Source organism: Xiphophorus couchianus, chromosome 22, assembly GCF_001444195.1.
Source record: "Xiphophorus couchianus chromosome 22, X_couchianus-1.0, whole genome shotgun sequence".
Taxonomy (NCBI): domain Eukaryota; kingdom Metazoa; phylum Chordata; class Actinopteri; order Cyprinodontiformes; family Poeciliidae; genus Xiphophorus; species Xiphophorus couchianus.
The window spans coordinates 11962346-11982349 of record NC_040249.1 but is presented as its reverse complement, the minus strand read 5'-3'; the positions used below and the strand labels follow the sequence as shown (position 1 = coordinate 11982349).

The 20004-nt window shown below is 38.5% G+C and overlaps 1 protein-coding gene across 1 annotated transcript; it reads left to right on the top strand.

The window, feature by feature from the left end:
- Positions 1 to 2103: 2103 nt before the first annotated feature.
- Positions 2104 to 18661, top strand: sfrp5 (secreted frizzled-related protein 5). Its single transcript, XM_028007736.1, has 3 exons — positions 2104 to 3059; positions 12184 to 12261; positions 16495 to 18661. Exons 1-3 carry the CDS (start codon positions 2510 to 2512, stop codon positions 16821 to 16823), a joined length of 957 nt encoding a protein of 318 aa, XP_027863537.1. The 5' UTR covers positions 2104 to 2509; the 3' UTR covers positions 16824 to 18661.
- Positions 18662 to 20004: the final 1343 nt, after the last annotated feature.

The following is a 20004-nucleotide window of genomic DNA, read 5'->3' as shown; positions in this document are numbered from 1 at the left end:
AGAAAAAGACATGCAACATGTCCATGCATCTTTTGTTGGGCATATCCCCACTACCATCTTCTTGTGTGGTTTTAAATTCAAACTCTTCATGGAGGGCATATCTGCATAGCTGGCCACCTCGCTTGTCCTCTTCACAATCACCATGACACACACAGATTCACTATCTCCAAACGCACTCACACTTGCTCATACAATTGCTGAGACACTCTTTTCAAACCATGCTAAACCTTTAGGCACAACAATACAGACTGAACCTAATCTCATAACCCCCGGCCAATCAGAGGACTGGAAACCTAAGAGTGGAATTGATTGGCTGGTGGCCAGAGGGGCCAGTAATGGGGAAGGAGAACAAGAGGAGACAACCATTGTTGATTGATTACCATGAAAGACACTTTTGTTGCTGACTTGAAGGCAGGACACTGGGCTTGTATCTGTAGGAAATGCTGGCAGTCTTAAAATGGGTCACTGCTGCACTAACTTGCATACAAGTTACCTCACAAAGATAGCGATGTGTGCACGGATAAACTAGCCCTCCAAGCAGGAGTAACGTCCACAAATTATTAGCTGTGAGTAATATTGATTAGTAATATATTAGTTCAAAGGTTAACAGAGTAACACCTTCTTTGAACAACACTCACAACAAAATGTTTTTAAGATCGACTTCACAGGCCATGACGTCAGCATTTCTGTGGGAAAATCAGGAGAGGACATCTGATCTTTCCACACTACAGGATATGAAATACGATCTTAGGGAGGTCTGCACGTGCTTGCTTCGGCGGCACCTTTTTGATTCCAAAGAAAATCAATCAGCGGCATTGGCGCACACTCCAAAAAGGCAATGATTTTAACTGCATCCTCAAGAAGATAAAACCTGAAAGATGTCCAGATTAATCTAAAGAAAAGAATGCAAATATGTTATTTACTGCTGTCGTGTTACAGCAAAACTTTATTATACGTAGATAAAAAGGACCATTATGGATGCGGCTAGCTTCCTCACATTTAGCCAAGTTTTTTATCTGTTTGATTTTATCTTATTGAATTAACCTTTTGAAAACAGACACCTTTTTCTGGAATTTTATCTTTCACATAATAGGAAAGGAAACAATACAAGCCATCATTTTTATCTGATTTCACCTCCAAACAGTCCTGTGCCCAATTTCCAATTTCCTTCTTTTTAATCTGTCACAACCCTTCAACAACAACAATCAAAAAAAGCATGTCACCTTTTTCCATATTACATTCAACAAACAAGTGTGACTTTTAGCAATCCTGGTGTGTTTTTGGTAAAATGTCAACTTGCAAAAACCTGCGTTTAGAGTTCATTCAGAGGAGAAGATGCATGAAGGCATGACACACATCAAATGCAAGATCCAAGAACGCACTGAGATCCCACGTCCTGTTCACAATGCTGCTGCCTTTGCTCCAAAGATGAAAGATCTCACTGCATCAGCAGCATGGATAGAAAGAGACAGGGTTTGGTTCACAGCCAACATACACATTAGCATATTAGCTCATAGTGCCACCTAGCCACCTGTAGCCACACAACCATCTCTCTGTAACCACCCCCATGCTGCAACTCCTTCACTCTCACCTCATTCATCCATTCCCCCAAAGCCTTTGCACGAGAGTTGTGATTGCAAATGTGTGCTTCTCCATGCCAGCAGAGGCTTGCTGCCAGACTGTTTTGAGCTAATGAAGTGAACAGACTTAAATGCCAAGCAGACTTCCTTTGTTGTATGCAAAGGGAGCTTCTTTAGTGTGCAATGAGTTAATCAATGTTGGATAGCCTCTATGACATCATCTGCAGAGTGTTCATCTAACCAAAAGATGTTTTTTAATTATATTTTGGAATAAACAGCTGCAGCAAGAAAAACTTGCGAAAAATTGCTGCCTTATTCTTTCTTGTTAACTTGCTTCAGAGGGGGAATTTTGTTGAGAATAAGTAGCAGAGGGAGTGTCCTGAAGACCAGTGGCAGCCTCCCTCTGTGGTTTCAATTGGCTGAGGCTGTTGTGAGTGAGTCCAGGGGAGGCCAGTAGGAAGATGAATGGTCTGGGAGCCTGCTGGGGGGGCAGGCAGCCGAGGAGAGCAGCTACCACCAGCTCTTAAAATCTAGGTACTCCTCTTCACAGCCACACACTGATAGAAAGCAGGAGTGGGCTTCAGACAGTATGAAGAGGGGGTGAAGGCAGTGGAGTAAGAAGCTTGGGGGAAATAAGAGGTCCTACCTGCGTGTTCACCTACTTCTGGCTGCTGCACCCCCTTCAACTAGCTGAGGCTCTCATAAAAAGACATATTTTAAGGGCTGACTCTCCTGGAAAGAAGAGATTTAAAAACTTTTGCTTTCTTTCTGTTTGCGATATCCATACTCAGAAGAAGAAAAAAAAAAGGATTACAGTTCATACGCCTGTCCACTTGTTGCAATCTCTCTGAAGATTGTCTTTTCACTGGGTTACTTTGGAGACTTCTGGATACATCCTTCTTAAATAGCAGGTCTGAACTCCAAAAAGGATGGCATATGGACAAAAGATCCTGAGGTTGGCATTAACCCAGGGTTTATTCAGCCTGGCACCGAGCCTGTTGCTCTTCTCCCTCCTCCCTAACATTGTAACCGCAGATGAGTATGACTACTACAGCTGGCAGTCAGATAACTTCCACAACGGCCGCTTCTACACGAAGCAGCCACAGTGTGTGGACATACCAGCTGACCTGCGCCTTTGTCACAATGTGGGGTACAAGAAGATGAGGTTGCCCAACCTCCTGGATCACGAAACCATGCCAGAAGTCAAGCAGCAGGCAGGCAGCTGGGTGCCCCTCCTGGCCAAAAGGTGCCATGCTGACACCCAGGTCTTTCTGTGCTCGTTGTTTGCGCCCGTATGTCTAGACAGGCCCATCTACCCATGCCGCTCATTGTGCGAGGCTGTCAGGGACAGCTGCGCTCCAGTGATGGAGACCTACGGCTTCCCCTGGCCAGAGATGCTGTCCTGCGACAAATTCCCCATTGATAACGACCTGTGCATCCCCATGCAGTTTGCCGGGAACCACGCCACGCAACCTCCAGGTATGGACCAACCTATGCATCCTCGCACATTTTATAACAATTTAACTAAGCCACCTGTCAGATTCAAGGCCCAATCTGTGGATAAACTTGACAAAAGTGATTTTGAACAAAACCAAGTTTTCATTCTAACATGTCTAATACCTAAAGGAGGCAAAGTTCTTTATAATTTGTGGCATGATTGAGCATGGAGTACAAGATTATTAGATTAATCAAAGGTCAAAAAATGTCAAAAAACCTTATCTGATTTTTGACACTAAAAGTACATTAAAGAACATGAAGTTGTTGATGTGCTTATTAACAAAAATGTTGTGTTTTTAGTTTTAATGAATAGAACAAATTCAATTCAGATTATTGCAGTAATGGAGAATCTGATCACTGATCATAGTGCCTGATGCTGCAGGATGACCTCAACCTGGAAAATTGATTGATGGATCTCTAAGAGCAACTTTAACAAAAATTCTTAAGATATATTTAACTTTATTTCCGGGTCATAAAGAAGTGTGTTGTAGTTTAGTGTAGCTTTGATTACATATTTTTTTTAGAAACATTTTTAACAGTCAAAAGCTGTCACAACATCAGCGCTGCAGTACTGACATGAAAGTTTAAGGCAGAAACTATCCAGAGGAGGTCAGGGAGGAGTGACAGGGGCAGAAAGGGTGTGTGTGTGTGTGCGTGCGGGGTGGTGGTGGGGGTGTGTGTGTGTTTGTGTGGTTAGGGGTGGCTAAAGGGGAAAGTTCCCAAGTGGACAGTTTAGATCTCACATGCCTTCAGGGGAGGCGAGGATGGGAGACTCAGAGACTCCAGTTACTAGATTCTTTAGTAAGTTAAGATAAATGTCCTGTGATGACGTATCCATCTCCATGAAAAAAAAGGGGCAACACACCCCTGCACATGAACACACTCACCTTTATCAGCAGAGATCCAGTTACACCTAATCAATCAGCCTAACAAATGGGTTGATGAGGAATGTTTAATGTCAATGTGAATGACTCAGAGCCTGGTCTGCTCAGAGTCACTGAATGAACAAATACACTTCAAACATTAAGGAATAAAAGAAAGAAGGTCACAAACGTTCTGATAGAGGATTCTGAGAAGGTGAAATGTACAGGTCTGACGGGGTGTGTGTGTGTTAGCATTCCTCAAATTGTAAGGTCATTTTTCTGTAATTACTACATTGCGAGAACCTATTGTTTTCTGTTATGGGAGCCAAAACCCATTCCCCATAAGAATTAGGGCTGTTTTGGGACTAGGGTTAGACTTAGAGTTAGGCCTATACTCAATGATCAGATTTAGGGGAAGGATTTAACTTTAGAAATGAATGAAAAATGAATGGAAGTCAATGCAAAGTGTTTGTGAAGACAGGAAAACTTTGCGTGTGCTTGTGTGTGTGGGGGTGTGCATGTAGTACCTATGCAACCTCTTCACAAAGCAGTCGGAACTGAGGGAGCCTCAATGAGAAGGGACCGGTCCCCACTGTGTCCTGCTCTGCTCAACCTTTTGTTGGTTCTGGCAGACAGTGGGCCAATTAACTAGAAGGCCAATTACTGAGCTTCAATAATTAGTCGACATGACAGAGCAAGCGGGGTGGGCAGAGAATGGTAATCGCCAAGTATGATTGTTCCTGAGAGAGTCGAATGGAGAGGAGTGAAAGGAGGGGGGAAGGAGGAGAGTGAAGAGAGGCAGATGGAGCATAAAAGTGGAGAAAAGCTTCTTCCTGCTGCAGAAGAATTGTCTGGCTCTCTGCTTTCTTTAAGGAGCTTGAGGAAGGTTCTTTATTCCTCAAATAACTTACATTTCTATGTTGCTCCTGTCACTACATATTGAGTTTTTAGTAGATAAAAATTTACTTTTTTCCATTAGGTTTTATTCCCTAATATCCTAGACTGCTAAAGTAAATGAGCAAAGCATTTTCCTCCTGCTGCTTCAGAGCACATCTTTGCTTTTTATCACAAATGTTCACAGCACTCTGTTACGTAATTGTCAGTACTTAAAAGTGTGACAATTATTGCTGGGTGATCCTTAAAGAGAATTAATGCACAACTAAGTTGTTCCGTTTGGGGGGAAAAAATGGCTGTTCTGTTTTTATATGATTGCTTTCAGCTATGCAACATTTTGGCTAAAGAGTCATAATTCATCCTTACACATATAGTCTCCAGAAAAAAAGGGAGGCAACTCAGACTTCTTCTGCCACCCTGCTAGGAGATAATCAGTTGTTTGTTTAAAGTAATTAATTAATGAGTCAGGACATCAGTTCAAATTCAGGTGGATGTTTTCTTTATTTCTGTTATTAATAACAATTAGAAATAAATATAATAAACCAGATAAAGCACAACCAGGTCCTCAATTAAATTAAAGTGGAGCAGCGTTTAACAATACTGTTTTTGTGTGCATTTTTGTGGCCGTGCATGACTATGTCTGTCTTTGAAACTGATATTAAACCCCTATCACTTCTCGCCTGAAGGCTCAGTGACATTTTCTTAAGATCCAAAGATTCTCAGGTGTTCCAATGAGGCCATCCCAAGGACAAGTTTTTGACTCCAAAAACACACCCCTACAATGCATACTTACACACACACACACACACACACACACACACACACACACACACACACACACACAGAGGCAGCCAGCAATAATAAAAAAGGAATTTCAGCTAAGAACTCTGAGAAGAGGGTTTTCTGGGAACCCTCAGTCACACCGGAGGACACTGACGATTCTCTTCTGTTGGGATCATAGAGGGAATGTCGAGTAATCCAGCCAAATGTCAGAGTAGAGTCAATCAGGGGAATTATGCACTGAGCTACCTGCCGCTCTCGCCGGATTGGAGGCCCAGATGCTGTCTGAGCTATTCTGCAATTACATGATACAGCACGGTTGGAGGGTTCCTGTGGAAACTCACAGCAGAGAGTCAGATTCACTTTCCACCTCAGTGCCACTTCAAAACAATGAAAAAAAAGTTTGAAAAACTCCCAAGACCACCTGAGCTCAGGTTGTCTGTGTGGATGATTTGTTTCTGGCATGTGTGTGTGTGTCTGTTTAAGGAGCCCATGAAGTGTTATTATTTGAAATAAAAGTATGTACATTGTATCAGGGAGGAACAGCAGACTGCTGATTAAATAAAAAGAGCCAGGAACACAAAATCCCAGCTCAGTCTGTGAGCCAGATAACGACTAATGCTACTCCATCAACCCTACTTAAATAGGGTAGTTCAGTTTGTTTGTTTCTTTCTTTTTTTTGAGCTTTTGTTTATAAGCAGTAAATAACTCTCTTAGCATCTTCATTTACAGTAAATCCAGATTAGATGGACCTGGAGTGTAACATAAAGTTAGTGTTTGCCATTTTTGTTATGATAAAAGGTTTCTCAAAATAAATGCAACAGTGCCTCTTGTCCAGAGGGAGGCATCTTCTGTAATTTCAGACCATCGTGCTCAGCAATGTGCTTTCAGTCTATGACGGCACAATTTCATTAATCTATGTATTTACAATACTGTTACTGAATATTTGGACGGAAATATTAGTTACAAATAACCTACATTTTTCTAACTCTCTCTTTTTTTTCCATGATTAAAATTTTCGTGAGGTTTTTACATCTAGGCCACTGGAAGTAGGCATGTGGTATGAGAATCAAGGCCATTTGAAGACTGTCTATCTGGTCGTAGGAATTACCGCTATGGTAACGGTGAATGTGCGGTTTGAAATGTGTGTTGCATCCCAGCAGTGCTTTGCAATTGTGATACTGCAAACACTGATTTTGAGGTGATGACTGATGTGATGTAATGTGCAGCTGTAGTAGTGTAGTAGAATCTTGTTAATTTTTACTGCTAGATGTATGGTCTAATGTAAACCAGGAGGAAACAATTATTGCCAAAGGCCACATATATATAAAAGCTAACCAACTTTAATACATGAAGATGCAAAGAGATTTATGTACTCCAGATAAGATATGAACTGATTTCAACATTTCAGGAGAATTTCAAAAATTCAGAACCATTTCTTTAATCACCAGGTAGGTAAAACAGAATAGATTACTCGCAGGATGATCTATTTCCTCTGGTTTTCTCCATAGCCAAAGTTTGCTGATATATATCCTTAAAACATTGAATGCCGCTTAAATGTGCCAACGCAAAGTAGTGCCTGCGCTCTCTTTGATGTGGCCAATTTAGGTTGCAACCAAGCTAAAGGAGACAAGTGAAACTGTCAGGTCTCCAGCAACACAATGGACTCTACTCATGTGGCCCTGGCTGCTATATGAAAAGGAAAATGTGATCCAATGCTCCGTGCATGGAAGACCGCCGAGGCCTTTTGAGAACATATTTTCTCGTCTGTATAGTATTCCTTCAGATGCAAGGAGTGTGCTTTGTTTTAGGGCCCTCAAGGGGGTTGCCTTTGGGCCATGTTTAAGCTTTCCTCTGTCTGTCTGCATGCCACATTTAAACAGATGTGAGGCCCTTGGACGTAAATCATATCCTGCATTTCATCTCCTGCACAGTACCATTTTATGTCATAAGTGTTGCTGTTCATAACTTAAAGGGCCCAGATGAGACATAAGACAGTGACCCGAGCATATTTTAAATGGAACATTCTTCTGTAAAAGTCAGTATGGAGCTCAAGACTGTGAGACACAAGGCTTGAGACGTGTCAGGGAATCTGACCACAACGCCGTTAGATCAGGTTGCCCCTTTTTTTTTTTTGTGACGACATGTGCGTGTTTGCCCCCGAGGAGAGAGACAGAGAGCAGAGTATGCAACATTGCACATACTCCGTCTAAAATGCATTCAGCTGCAAAGCTGTTGTCAAAGAAGCCTGTCAAAAGTTGCAAACAGAAGCTGTGATTTACTATGTTTTTGTTTTCAAATGGGCGTTCGCAGAAAATGGGAGAGATTGTCAAAAGTCATGCAAAGACAAAAAGAACAGATTTCTCTTTTGCATTTCAAAGGCTTTAATGGGGTTCAAGATTTATGGTGTTGTTTATGAAAAATTGAGGTCATTCTTTAAAGTTATTTCACATCATTCACATCAAATATTGACATCAAAGTGCTCTCAATGCTTTTTGTGGCGCAAGTGAACACATTTTATTTTTTACGCCAGTGTACAATGGCAGGTTTGGGCGGTTTTTAACCCAAAAACGATGAAACTTTAAAGTGAGCTTTTAACATTTTGTGCTTAGTATTAAACAGTTTCAATATGTGTTTGCTAGAGATTTCTTTGGAGATATGACAGACTGGGAGAAAGGAGAGGCTGCGTCAGAGAAAGTGATATTAACTTTGGAGCTCTGACTTAGTGAAGTAGTGCAGTTAAATTCTTGGACTCTTGCCGCTCACCATTTCCACTCTGGCTCTCTGTTTGAAGATTAACAGCAGTGCTTTCAAACAGACCACCTCCTTACTCGTACAGCTCCCATCAACCTTTTCCTCTTACCCTTAATCATTGACTCATAGCTCTCTCATCCTCCACTGAAATAGTTCCGCGAGAGGTAACATAGATCTGCCAGAATCACTGATAACTTTAAGGGTTTGCAAAACAGAAGCTGTCATCTCCGTAACCAAATTAGATTTTCCCTCTTCTTTTTTTTTGCACTTAAAAATACTCCTATCTGTTTTGCAATGTTTGCACAAATCAATACAAGAAATTAGATTCATGCACATGGATTAACCTTTGAGGCATTGATTCCCAACAGAATATGACAGTAATTCCTCTGACAGACTCGTGTTATGAGGCGGAATCCAAATTCTGGTTTTCAGTCCGAGCTCAGAGAGTTTCTTGGAGGCACTGGTTTCTCCTGACACATGCTCTGGCATCAGCACAGCTGGGCATCCTGCCAGCATACCACCCCAGTTAAATGATTTCCCATGGAGGCAAAATAACATGCAACTTCAAGAGATTTGTAAAAATATAAAAATAAAAAAAAAAGACAGTGGTTTGCAAGAGTCTTAATATCCCTTGAACCTTCTTACATTTTCTGAAATTCAAACCACAAATTTTTATGTATTTTAATGAAGCTTCATAGACAAACACATCAGCGCAGAACTGTGATGTGGAAGGGAAAGGATGCTTGGTTTTCAAAGTTATTTTGGTACAAGCAGAAATGCTAAGGGGGAGTCATACATTTATAACCAAGCCCAGTTCACTATAATTTTTTTCTACATACAATCCAGTGCAACTAATTTCCTTCAGAAGTCACCTGGTTTGCAAGAATTTAACCATCAATGCAGCTGCTCTGTGAAGGCCAAAGGGGCTTATTAGGGAATAGTACTGAACCAACAACCAAGCAACATAAAATAAAGGTTTCAAAAAGTTGCAAAAGTTTGAAGCACAAGTGGGTTATACTTCCAGGCCTCATAGAAAAGTGGCATTAAAAAGGTCACTGTTGAAAGAAAGGCAAAAGAAGTTCAGTTTGTAATTTGCGGGACACAGCAAACATGGAAGGAGACAATCTGGTGGGATGACAATTTTTGCTTAAATAAAATCCCTATGTGTGGTTGTAAAAACAACCTCATATTACTCTAAAGACATCACATTCACTGTGACGGTAGCACCATACTTTGGGGTGCTTTTCTTGAGTAAGAACAGGGAAGCTGAACAGAGTTCATAGGGACTTGAATGGGGATAAATACAGTGCAATACAAAAAACATGAGTACTGGCAAAAAAAACTGAGATGGAATTTCACCTGCAGCCTGACAATAACAAAAAAATAAATAAACACCAAGATCTAAATTAAATGGTTCATCTCAAACCATTTTTATGTTTTGTATTTGGAAAAAGAAAAAAAGAAAAGAAAACCATGTTGTTGTTTTTTTTCGGTACTTTATTATCATGTGTTAGTTTATGTCTGTCACATAAAACTCCAAATAGTTTGAAAACCATGAAACCATATAGATCCATAAAAGTTTGGTTGTGTCTTGTTCATGTTTGTGTGAGTGGCAGTTCCATGTTACTACCCAGCCTTCCAGTAAGCAGCCAACAATTAGAAGCTGACCCTGCATGGCTACTTTCTGGGAAAGCATGGACTTCTGTCTGACGAGAAAACTGTCAATTACTCTACAAGAGCATGGTTCAGCTACCCTGGACATGCACACATGCACTCACACAGACTTGCACTCACTGATGGTTAAAGGGGTTCACCTCCCCACGACCCAAGCAGCAAAGCATGCAAAACTTTGACCCTTCTCATTATCTGTCCAGACACTGAGGTCTGGACGGGGGATGATAACCTCTGAACCCTGACTTCTAACCCCGGGCCTCAACTGCACTGCAGCTCTCCCATGAGCATTTGAATGAGTGTGTTTGTAAGCAGCAGTCATGGGGGAACGGAGAGGGAACAGTGAGCTGAAAGCATATTTTAGGTATAGCAATGAGCGAGCGACAGAAAAATGTAGCTCTTGTTTAAGCAGCCCTGTTAAAAAAAAGACTTCCCACTCAGGGAAAGGTCAGAACTGTTTTCCCTTCAGACGAGCAGAGTCAGATCAAATCTGTCTGCCCTGTTAGTGTGTACTGTACTGAAATTAGCAGCCAATATTTTGGGATCATGCGAAGTCTTGTGTTTTGTGGAAGACAGGCGCTAACTTTTCTGCATACAGTTCAAGCGTTCTTGTTATCTGTAATCTCTATTATTGTTTTAATTGGCTGAGCTTAAAATATATTTAATGTTTAGCATGAGATTGTTAACATAAACCAAAAATCAAACAATTAAGATTATTCTTAGCACTTACACAAATTAAACTTTGTATAAATTTTTAATTTAAGATTTAAATTAGCTATTTAAATTTTTCTGTACTGAAACCATTAAATCAAATTTAATAGAATTCCAGTTTGAAATAAAAAAATATAACACTTTTAGCTCTATGGTTTGTGTTAAAATTCACGTCCTTGTGGGAAGCCTCTGATGGCTAAGCAGATGCTTTGTTTGATCATGCCTTGGGCTGGCTCTGCTCTTTCTCCAAATTAGTTTTATACTCCAAGTCCTCACTGAAACTGAAAATAACTAAATTCTCTTTTGTCAGTAACAACATCAATACAGAAGAGTTTGTGGTCAGAGTGATCTAGTTGTGCTTATGTGCAAAACATGTAATGGTGCATTCAATGATCAGAGTAAAATCATACTTTCTGAAAATTGTCCAGCTTGTTTAAAATGACTACAGTAGGAAACTGTTTGGAGTTTTCTGAGGCAAAATGTAAATTTTTAAAAACAAATTCTCTGACATTAACACATTTTTTTTAAGTCATGTATGTCAGTGGTGTTTGTGCTGAGTTTTCTACAGCTTATCTCTATGTTCAGTAAAACGGAATCGGCATTGTGTTAGTGTCAATTCACACAATGCACTTTGTGTGTGTGTAAACCACACATGCAAAAAAACCCTAGGGAAAAGGGAATTTGTATTTTCTCAAATTTCTAAAGTCCATAAAAATCCCCATTTATTTCCAGGATAAATTACGGACAAGGAAAGGAGGAGCTCACAACCATGCATGAACTGCCACTGATTAGGAGTGTAGAAACAACTGAGCAGCTGTACTATTTTATTGAAAAAAAAATTATATTTTGGGTCATTTGCTTTTACTCTGTCTTGTTGTGTCTTCACTGTAATGACAGTCACAAAGCTCCATATCAAAATAAGCAAGACCAAACACGTTCTTAAGCACAACGTGCGTGACCATAAATTCTGAGTTCCAGATAAACAGGACTCATTGGTTTTGGTCTGCTTGCTGTTTCACAATGTGTGGCTGCTGTGTGGAGATGTGTGTGTGACTGAATCACTTTTCACCATGTTCAGCAGCTCCTTGCGCACCGTTTACCTTTCTGCACAGCCAGACCACGCCTGAACCACCAAAATATACAAGTGGGTAGAATAAAAACATTTTTTTCCAGTGTAATTGCAGGGCAAACATCAGTCAGTCTACTGGACTTAGTATTTGCCCCACAGCAAATACGCTTTGACAAGAGGACCCAGTGGGGGCTGCAAATATGTGACTCAACAGTGTTCAATGTTTTACATCCGCTGCTTTGGTTTTGCTGACTGCACTTGACTAACAATGTCCAGCTGTTAGATATTCGCTAATCTAGGCTTAAAGGCATCAGACAAAATTTATTTTATTCTAACTGATGAGAAATCATGTTTTTTCCTTCAGTGTCGAAGGTGTGCCCTCCATGTGACAACGAGCTGAAAACAGACAACATCATGGAGCATTACTGTGCAAGTGACTTTGGTAAGTAGACAATTTTGAAAAAAAGACAAAAAATACTCATGGAGTACTGCAAAACTGTACATTTTTCTTTATATATTTCTTTTGTTTTTCTTAAATAAATGTTTCACATTTTAAGCTAATGTTAATATAATCTACATATAATATGAATGATTTTAAGAGAAGTAGCTACCCAAACCATCCTTGGCTTGTGAGAATAAGAGATTAAATTATCACTCAAAAGTCATTAATCATATTTAGAAAGATGGGTTAAATTCCACTAAACAAACCCAGAATCAAATAAGCACAAAAGTGGAACCTGTCTGAGATGAAGTCTGAAAATGCAAAACATCAAGCTCCAATTAAGATTCAATGACTCATCCAAAAGAGCCCTGGACAACATTTAAAGCATAGAGATTTCCAAGGTGAAAACAGCTAGTGACCAAAAATAACACAAAAGCTTCTTTCACAGGTCCCAAAAAATGTCTTACTAATGCCCCAAACATTTTGAAAAATATTCTGTAGATCAAGGAAACAAAAGTGGCAAAAACTAAGATAGCATTTTAGAAAAAACGTCACACTTGTATTGGTGGTAGTAATATAATGATGACGGCTGCTTTGCTGCTACAGGACCTGAACAGCCTACTCTAATTGATAGAACTATGCTTAAAACATTGTGGCTCATTTTAAACAATTGTGCAAAAAAAACAGTGCCTTGAGCAATATTTATTTACAACAATGTAAAATGACTAATTGCTAGTTATTGCTTTTAGGCCAACAAGTTATTACAGATAGCTTCCTTTTTTACTTAGTTCTGCTTGCTGTGGATAGCTTTTTTCTTTCAAGAAATAAAATCACCATTTTTATTTATTCAGTTTTCCTTTGACTGACATTATAAATTATCTTACATATATTTGGTATTTCAGAGTTTGTCCCTGCTAAGACATTTATTAATAGTTAAGACAAATGTTTGAAGAAAGATTCTTGACACTTGCTTCAAAAATATAAAAACGTTTTGTGGTATCGTTTTAGAACTTGTTTTTTTTTTTTATTTTAGAATTGCTCACATTTTTTTCCTCATTGTGTTGAAGCATTTCTGTTTCTCTTCAAAGTCCACTGTAGCTTAATTTGTATTTTTGCAGTGTTGTGCACAGCATTTTAACTAAATTGCCTAGTTTTCATGCACCAAACCAGAATACTGAAGAAAAAAGCTAATCTTGAGATTCTTTCTGTGCCTAAGCCTGGTGCATAATTAATCACACCTAAAAAAAAATACTACCTGAACAAAATTATCCTAAGCCATCATAAATAAAACAAGCTAATCTAGAATCTATTAACTATGTCTTCACACTGAGCTGAAACTGAAATGCAGTCTCATCATCAGCAATCATAATTAATTGTGACATTTAACTGCTGAGGAATTGCTGAGGTCCTTTATACAGTTTCAAGAATCATACCACACATTTTTTTCATGTTATTAGAATAAAGTAATGGTTGCATTTAAACGTGTATAGACACTCAAGTGAAGGTATTTTATTAGTTAAGGCTGCTTACAGGTGATGTGTAACAAGATAAGATAAGATAATTGTGATATCCTTGGTGATCACAGGAAGAATTACTCTACAATGGTATTTCAATGAGCCATGGTTGTTAGCAGCTTGATCTCGTGGCCCTAAAACATTTTCACAATTTATTAAGAATCTGCTTTTGATGCTTAATCCTTAAACATTTTTTCTTTAAGATCCAGAAAAAGGGCATGTGCTGCATAAAACCAAGTCTGGCATCTCACCCTTTCCAATGAGTTTTTTTCTTTGTTTTTTGTTTTGTTTTGTTTTTGCTTTAAAGAAAATCTGCTTCTCCTCATAATGACACCTCTGTATGCTCACAGTAAAGAAACTGAGTTTGTATAAAGAAACGGGCATGGCATGTCACAAAGATGCTGGCCAGGCTGCACAGAGGGGCCTCTGCATACTTTGTTCTAAGCATGAATGCACACGGGTGGGCATTTAAAGCGAAATGAAAGAGGAAGGGTGGCAATTTAATGCTTCGAACCTGTGCTGAATGCAGTCATTCATAAAAAGACACATATGCACAGGCACAGAATCACATAAACTGAGCATGAGGAGGAGCTGGAGGACAGTCACAAAGTGCACGAGGAGCAATTCACTGAACATTGCTTTTGGAGCATGCCATAACTTCACATGTACGGTACACGCATTAGTGTACTCGGGATTATTTATGTAACCATAGACAGGCAGACGAGAAGCAACATGGCGATCTTCCAGCAGGCTTAGGCAAACGGAGATGTCTCGTTTCAGCACTGTGCCTCTGCCCAACCTATGATTAATTCCTCCTGTCAAAAGGGGTTACTCTGCAAATTCTCCTTGGAAATAGTTGCCACTTTAATTTTAATCTCCGACATGAGAAAATATGAACCTATAAACACAACACTCAGTGAGGCCTAAAACTCAGCATTTCATCACGCTGACAAACTCGGCTTTGTCACATGTAATCAAAACTACGTGCAGAATTTTTCAGCTCTATTTTGGCGCTGCAGGTTTGCATGAAAACACAAGTCTTAAAACAACGCGGATGATGAAATCTAATTGCAGTCCTCAAAAGAGTGATGACAAGTGACCTTAACAGAATCACAGCAAGTGTTGTCTTTTGCTCCACACATGCTTCAGCTTCATCTAGATAATCAAATAATTTCCAGCATCTACTAATTTTGCACACCTATCAGTTTGACTTGTGTGCAAAGTTGGAATATTAACTTAAAAGCTGATGAATCCGTTGAAAAAAGATCAATTGGTCATAGTTTTACTTGCCCATTCCTCTGATTCCATAACAACTAGATAGATTTTTCATATTTTATGAATAATTCGAAAATTTACCTGCATTAAAATGTCAGTCACATTCTTATGTGTCTGCCTTTCATTTAGTGGAGGAAAATGACATGAAGCCTACGGAAAATAAGATTTCTACTTCATCTGACAACTGTTGGATTTGTATTGTGATCAACCAGCTATGCCAGGCTACAATGCTGTTTCTTGACATGTTGAAACTCCACTACAGGATTTCCACAGTTCTCAGAGGCCATAAACCACACGTGTGCCACTGGTTCAGTTCTGACGCAACTGCAACTTATATCTCAGTACTGACTCCAAAATAACATTATTTAATTTTATGCTATGTTATGCAACATATTCACTCTCCCCAGTATTCTCGTTGCTTAAAACTGAAAGTGAAGGCATCAGTTACTCTCATAACAACCACACAACATGGAGAAGCAATTCAAGTTTCATTACCATGTTGTTACTTAAACCCCAAATATATAAACAAATTAATTAAAATGTGAAATCTCATAAAAGTAAAGTACCAAATCATGCCTATGCAGAACACTCATTTCCTTCCACACCACTGATCCCAATACACATACACTGTTTTGAATTAAATGCATCCAAAATGATATTGATAATAAATGTTTATTTAACTATAACATGTAAAAAAAAATGCTTGTTTTGGTACTTTAAGCTCTTGGTATTTAACAAAATATTTATTTTTTACATGGTTTTTTCAAAGTAAACAACAGCTGTGTCAAGTTTACTGTTTGGCAGAATAAAATTTGTTCTAGCTATAAAGTTCCTCTTTAACCAAACACAAAATGATTACATAAGCCCTCTGAATTGTCTTGTTGCTGAATTGTGCTATACAAATAAACTTGACTTGACATAGTGCATATTTTTTGTTGGCATCTACATTTAGCATTGTTAGCACAATTAGCATGGTAGGTTTATTGACTATAAATATCAGCCACTGTGCTTATTCCTTGTGGAGTTGGTATACGCCCACCTTAACCGTGAGATTTGCCAAAGACTGACATTTCCCAATCCAACATGTGGGAAGACAAATAGAAGTGTCTATTCAAACTTCCTATTATACACTTGGCTTCTTGTTATTGTTTTACTTCTTCTATAGATGTTGCAGCTTGAATCAATTGCCTCAGTAAAAAAAGACAAAATAAAAAATAAATAAATAAAAAAAAACAGCTGCCTCTAGAATCAGCTTATAACTTTTTGTGTGAGGACTCTTCACAGAGTAAAACTTTTCCACTGTAGAATGTTATTGTCAGCTCATCCTGGAAGTGCCTATGTACACTACAGTTACTGTTGAGAACAAATGTCAGACTTTGTGCTTGAGTGTAGGTTTTATAAGCACAATCCTAAATGAGAATAAATATCTTCTCTTCTTTTCCAGTCCTGAAGATGAAAATCAAGGAGGTGAAAAAGGAAAAAGGTGACCGAAAACTAATTGCAGCACAGAAGAAGAAGAAGGTTTTGAAGCAGGGTGTGCTGAGGAAGAAGGACCTGAAGAAGCTGACCTTGTACATAAAGAATGGAGCAAACTGCCCATGCTCACAGCTGGAGAACCTGGGCTCCAACTTCCTCATCATGGGCCGCAAAGTAGACCAGCAGCTGCTGCTCATGTCCATTCACAAGTGGGACAAGAAGAGCAAGGAGCTCAAGTTCGCCATCAAGTACATGAAATCCCATCAGTGCCCTTCTTACCACACTGTCTTCCAGTGACACTGCTCAAAGAATGTTCTGCAGAATTTCCAGTTTCACTCGTATCTCACCCTGTTTAACAATAAATTGAATCATGCTTCAATAACTTAAGTCCTGTATAGTGCTAACTGCATATGAAGAGTCGGTTACGGTCCTCAAACATAAACCCCATCAAAAAAGATAAATCAGATTGCTAAGGGCTTCATTCTCACTGATTTAGCTGCAGCTCTCTCAGTGAGGAAGCTATTTCATTTTCAGCTTAGCAACACAAATTGTTCAAAACCAAATCAAGATGAGAAGTGAAATTTTCAGCGGTGGCATGATTGTTGAAATGTTGAATGAAATTTCAGGGGAAGTAAGGATTTATTTGTGTGTAAAACAAAACGGACCAGACAAAAATGCTCTTGTACATGTTGGTTGTGAAACCCTCAACTACACACAGCTCCTTCAAAGCAGAGCAAAAATAGATGATCCACTTAACTCCATCTTATAATCATGTACAAAAGTAGATTATCATGAATAATAGAGAATTAGAAAACTGTTTTGTATTTTTTCTTCTTTTCTTATCTGTGATTGGAAAGACAGTCGATGGAACAAGGAAGGCATGTGGACTGGACAATCCTTCTACCGACTTAACAGCACCATTATGGTGGTTTAAAACATGGAAACATGGTTGTTTTTTCTTTTTTACTTCTGAAATTTTTGAAGAAGGAAAGTAAGTTCCTACAAACAACTGGGGAGTACAACAGAAATGAACAGAGACTGAGAGACTCATAAAGGAAAAAACATTGGATCTTCCATACAGATGCTTCTGATACTATTTTTTTAATATTCAGCATTATAATATTTCAACTTTTGTACTTAAAAATAAAAAAATCACATCACTTTTACTGTTATTGTATCAAAGAATAAATCATAATGCAAACATAGCACCTACGTATACTTGCTGTAGTAATGATTTAATTTCACCAATAATGTCTAAGCTATTTTTCTGTAAGTAGTTATTTTACTGAAATAGATATTGGTTTTTGAAAAAGGTAAATGAATACAATCTATTTGAATTTTTTATAAATAATATGACCCCTGTGAGAGATTTGTTTTACATTATTGTTTACCCCAAAGTGTACTCTTGATGCCTGAAGAGAAAAGTATCACAATCTTACATCTAAAATATGTTTTTCCTTCAATTCCACTAGGTGCAAAATATTATTTTGTTTTAATTGTGGCAAGCGGAGTAGTCTCAGCAGTATCATATTAAAGCATCTTACACAATATTGAGTTTTGTAGTTATAATATGCACTTTTTTTATTAGACAAGCTAGGTTTTCTTGCCAGGCAGATTAAGATTAAGACACAGGACCTCATTAATACTCTTTATCAGCAGAGGGAGGCACAAAGTACTGTACTCAAAACTTTCCTTGTAGATTGCTGACTTTGGACTTCTTAAAACACGATGGGCAAACACCAGCAAATGACATGGCACCCTAAGTCATCTCTGACTTTGGCAGCTTTACATTATTATTACTTTACTTTACATTATCCGTATGGTTGGATGCAGCACTCTGTCTTTAGCCAAGACGTTTTGTGGCTTACTCTCCTTGTATAGAGTGCGAGTGTCTGTTTTCTGGACAATTGTCAAATCAGCAGTCTTTCACATGATCATAGGGCAATACAAAACAGTAACATTACATTTCTGTATTTATGTAATTATTTTTGTTGGTAATCTGCAGTATTCTAACTTTTGGCAACCCTAGCTTTTGGACTTTTTCTTTTTTAGCTGTGAGTCATTGTCATCAAAATGAACAGAAATAAATGCTTTAAATATATCTCCCCTGTGTAATAAAGGTATACATCACATGAGTTCAGTTTTTCTTTCACTTGAATTTGTATTTACTAAGATGCATCCATAACCAGTAAATGATAGACGTTTTCATAAATTCATCTACTCTAGCAGAGAAAATTGTCCAGCAGAAACTCATCTAAGCACAAGACATGATTTGCTTGCCTGAATAAGAGGAGCAATAAGAGTCCCAATGACATCTGAACTTTGATGGCAAATCAATATGAAATAAAAGCAGATCAATGGAGTTCATCGCCAAAGGCAAATTGTCCAAAAGAGTAGAGTCGTAGTAAATGCCAATAAAGATTGGTCCATTGATTATCGGGATCAGTATAAATCATTTTATCATGCCCTTTCAGAAAGGGGCATACTAAAATATTTCAACATAAAAAAAATAAAAATGAATACTCCTTTAATATTGTTTTATTAATTTTGTTTTCTTTTAAATATAACATTATAGGTTGAATGAAGATAATTTTAAATCTATATCTGCCAACGATGTGAATAAATTTGGGCTTAACTGTATTCATGGCCCTAAATTCTTATCCAAACATGCAGTAGATTGGATCCGCACAGATCCAATCTACTGTTGGATGCATTCCCATTTATTACTTGTTCACTGTAAGACAAAACAATGGTAAGACATACAGCTTGGAAAAACAAGCTGTATGCAAATAGGTGCTTTGAAGGCCTATTTTGGAATAAAAAGGTATACTTACTGCCTGCAGCAAAACCACCTGAAGAAATAATCAATGATGTCAAAAAAAGAAAGCAGGAAAACTCCATCAAAAATCAAATTGTAGGCCCAAAGCTTTCATCTAGACCAGATAGTTTCTAATCAACAACATTGTTTCAAACTTTGATGATTGTAATGATTGTAATATAAAATTGACTACTAATAACATAACATGATAAAATGCTTACTATGTCCACTTTCATGAAAAAAGGGAAAATTGTGGAACGACAGCAGGCTTCAATGTATCAGATCAACATTATTTAAAAAATAAAAAACTTTCCTTCAGAGCCAAATTGTCATCAGTGTGCTAACTGTGTTGCTTTACAATGTTTACTATCCTGCACTCATATTTCTCCCGATAGTGCAAACATTTGGAGGCCGCTTGAAGCTTGAATGCCGGTGCAGCAGTGGTGTGTTTCCAATTGATTGCAGAGATAGTGCCTTGAGCTCCAGACTGAGGCATGACAGAAACAGGAAGGGACAGGCATAATGGGTTTACATGAGTTGGACAGAGGCGGTTTTCTTGGAAACTCAAAATTCTATGTGCAATTAAACATTAGCTGGAACGTCATATACCAGAGGGCAAGAGAGCACTCTGCAAATGTTAGCAGACACTGTAAGGGAAAT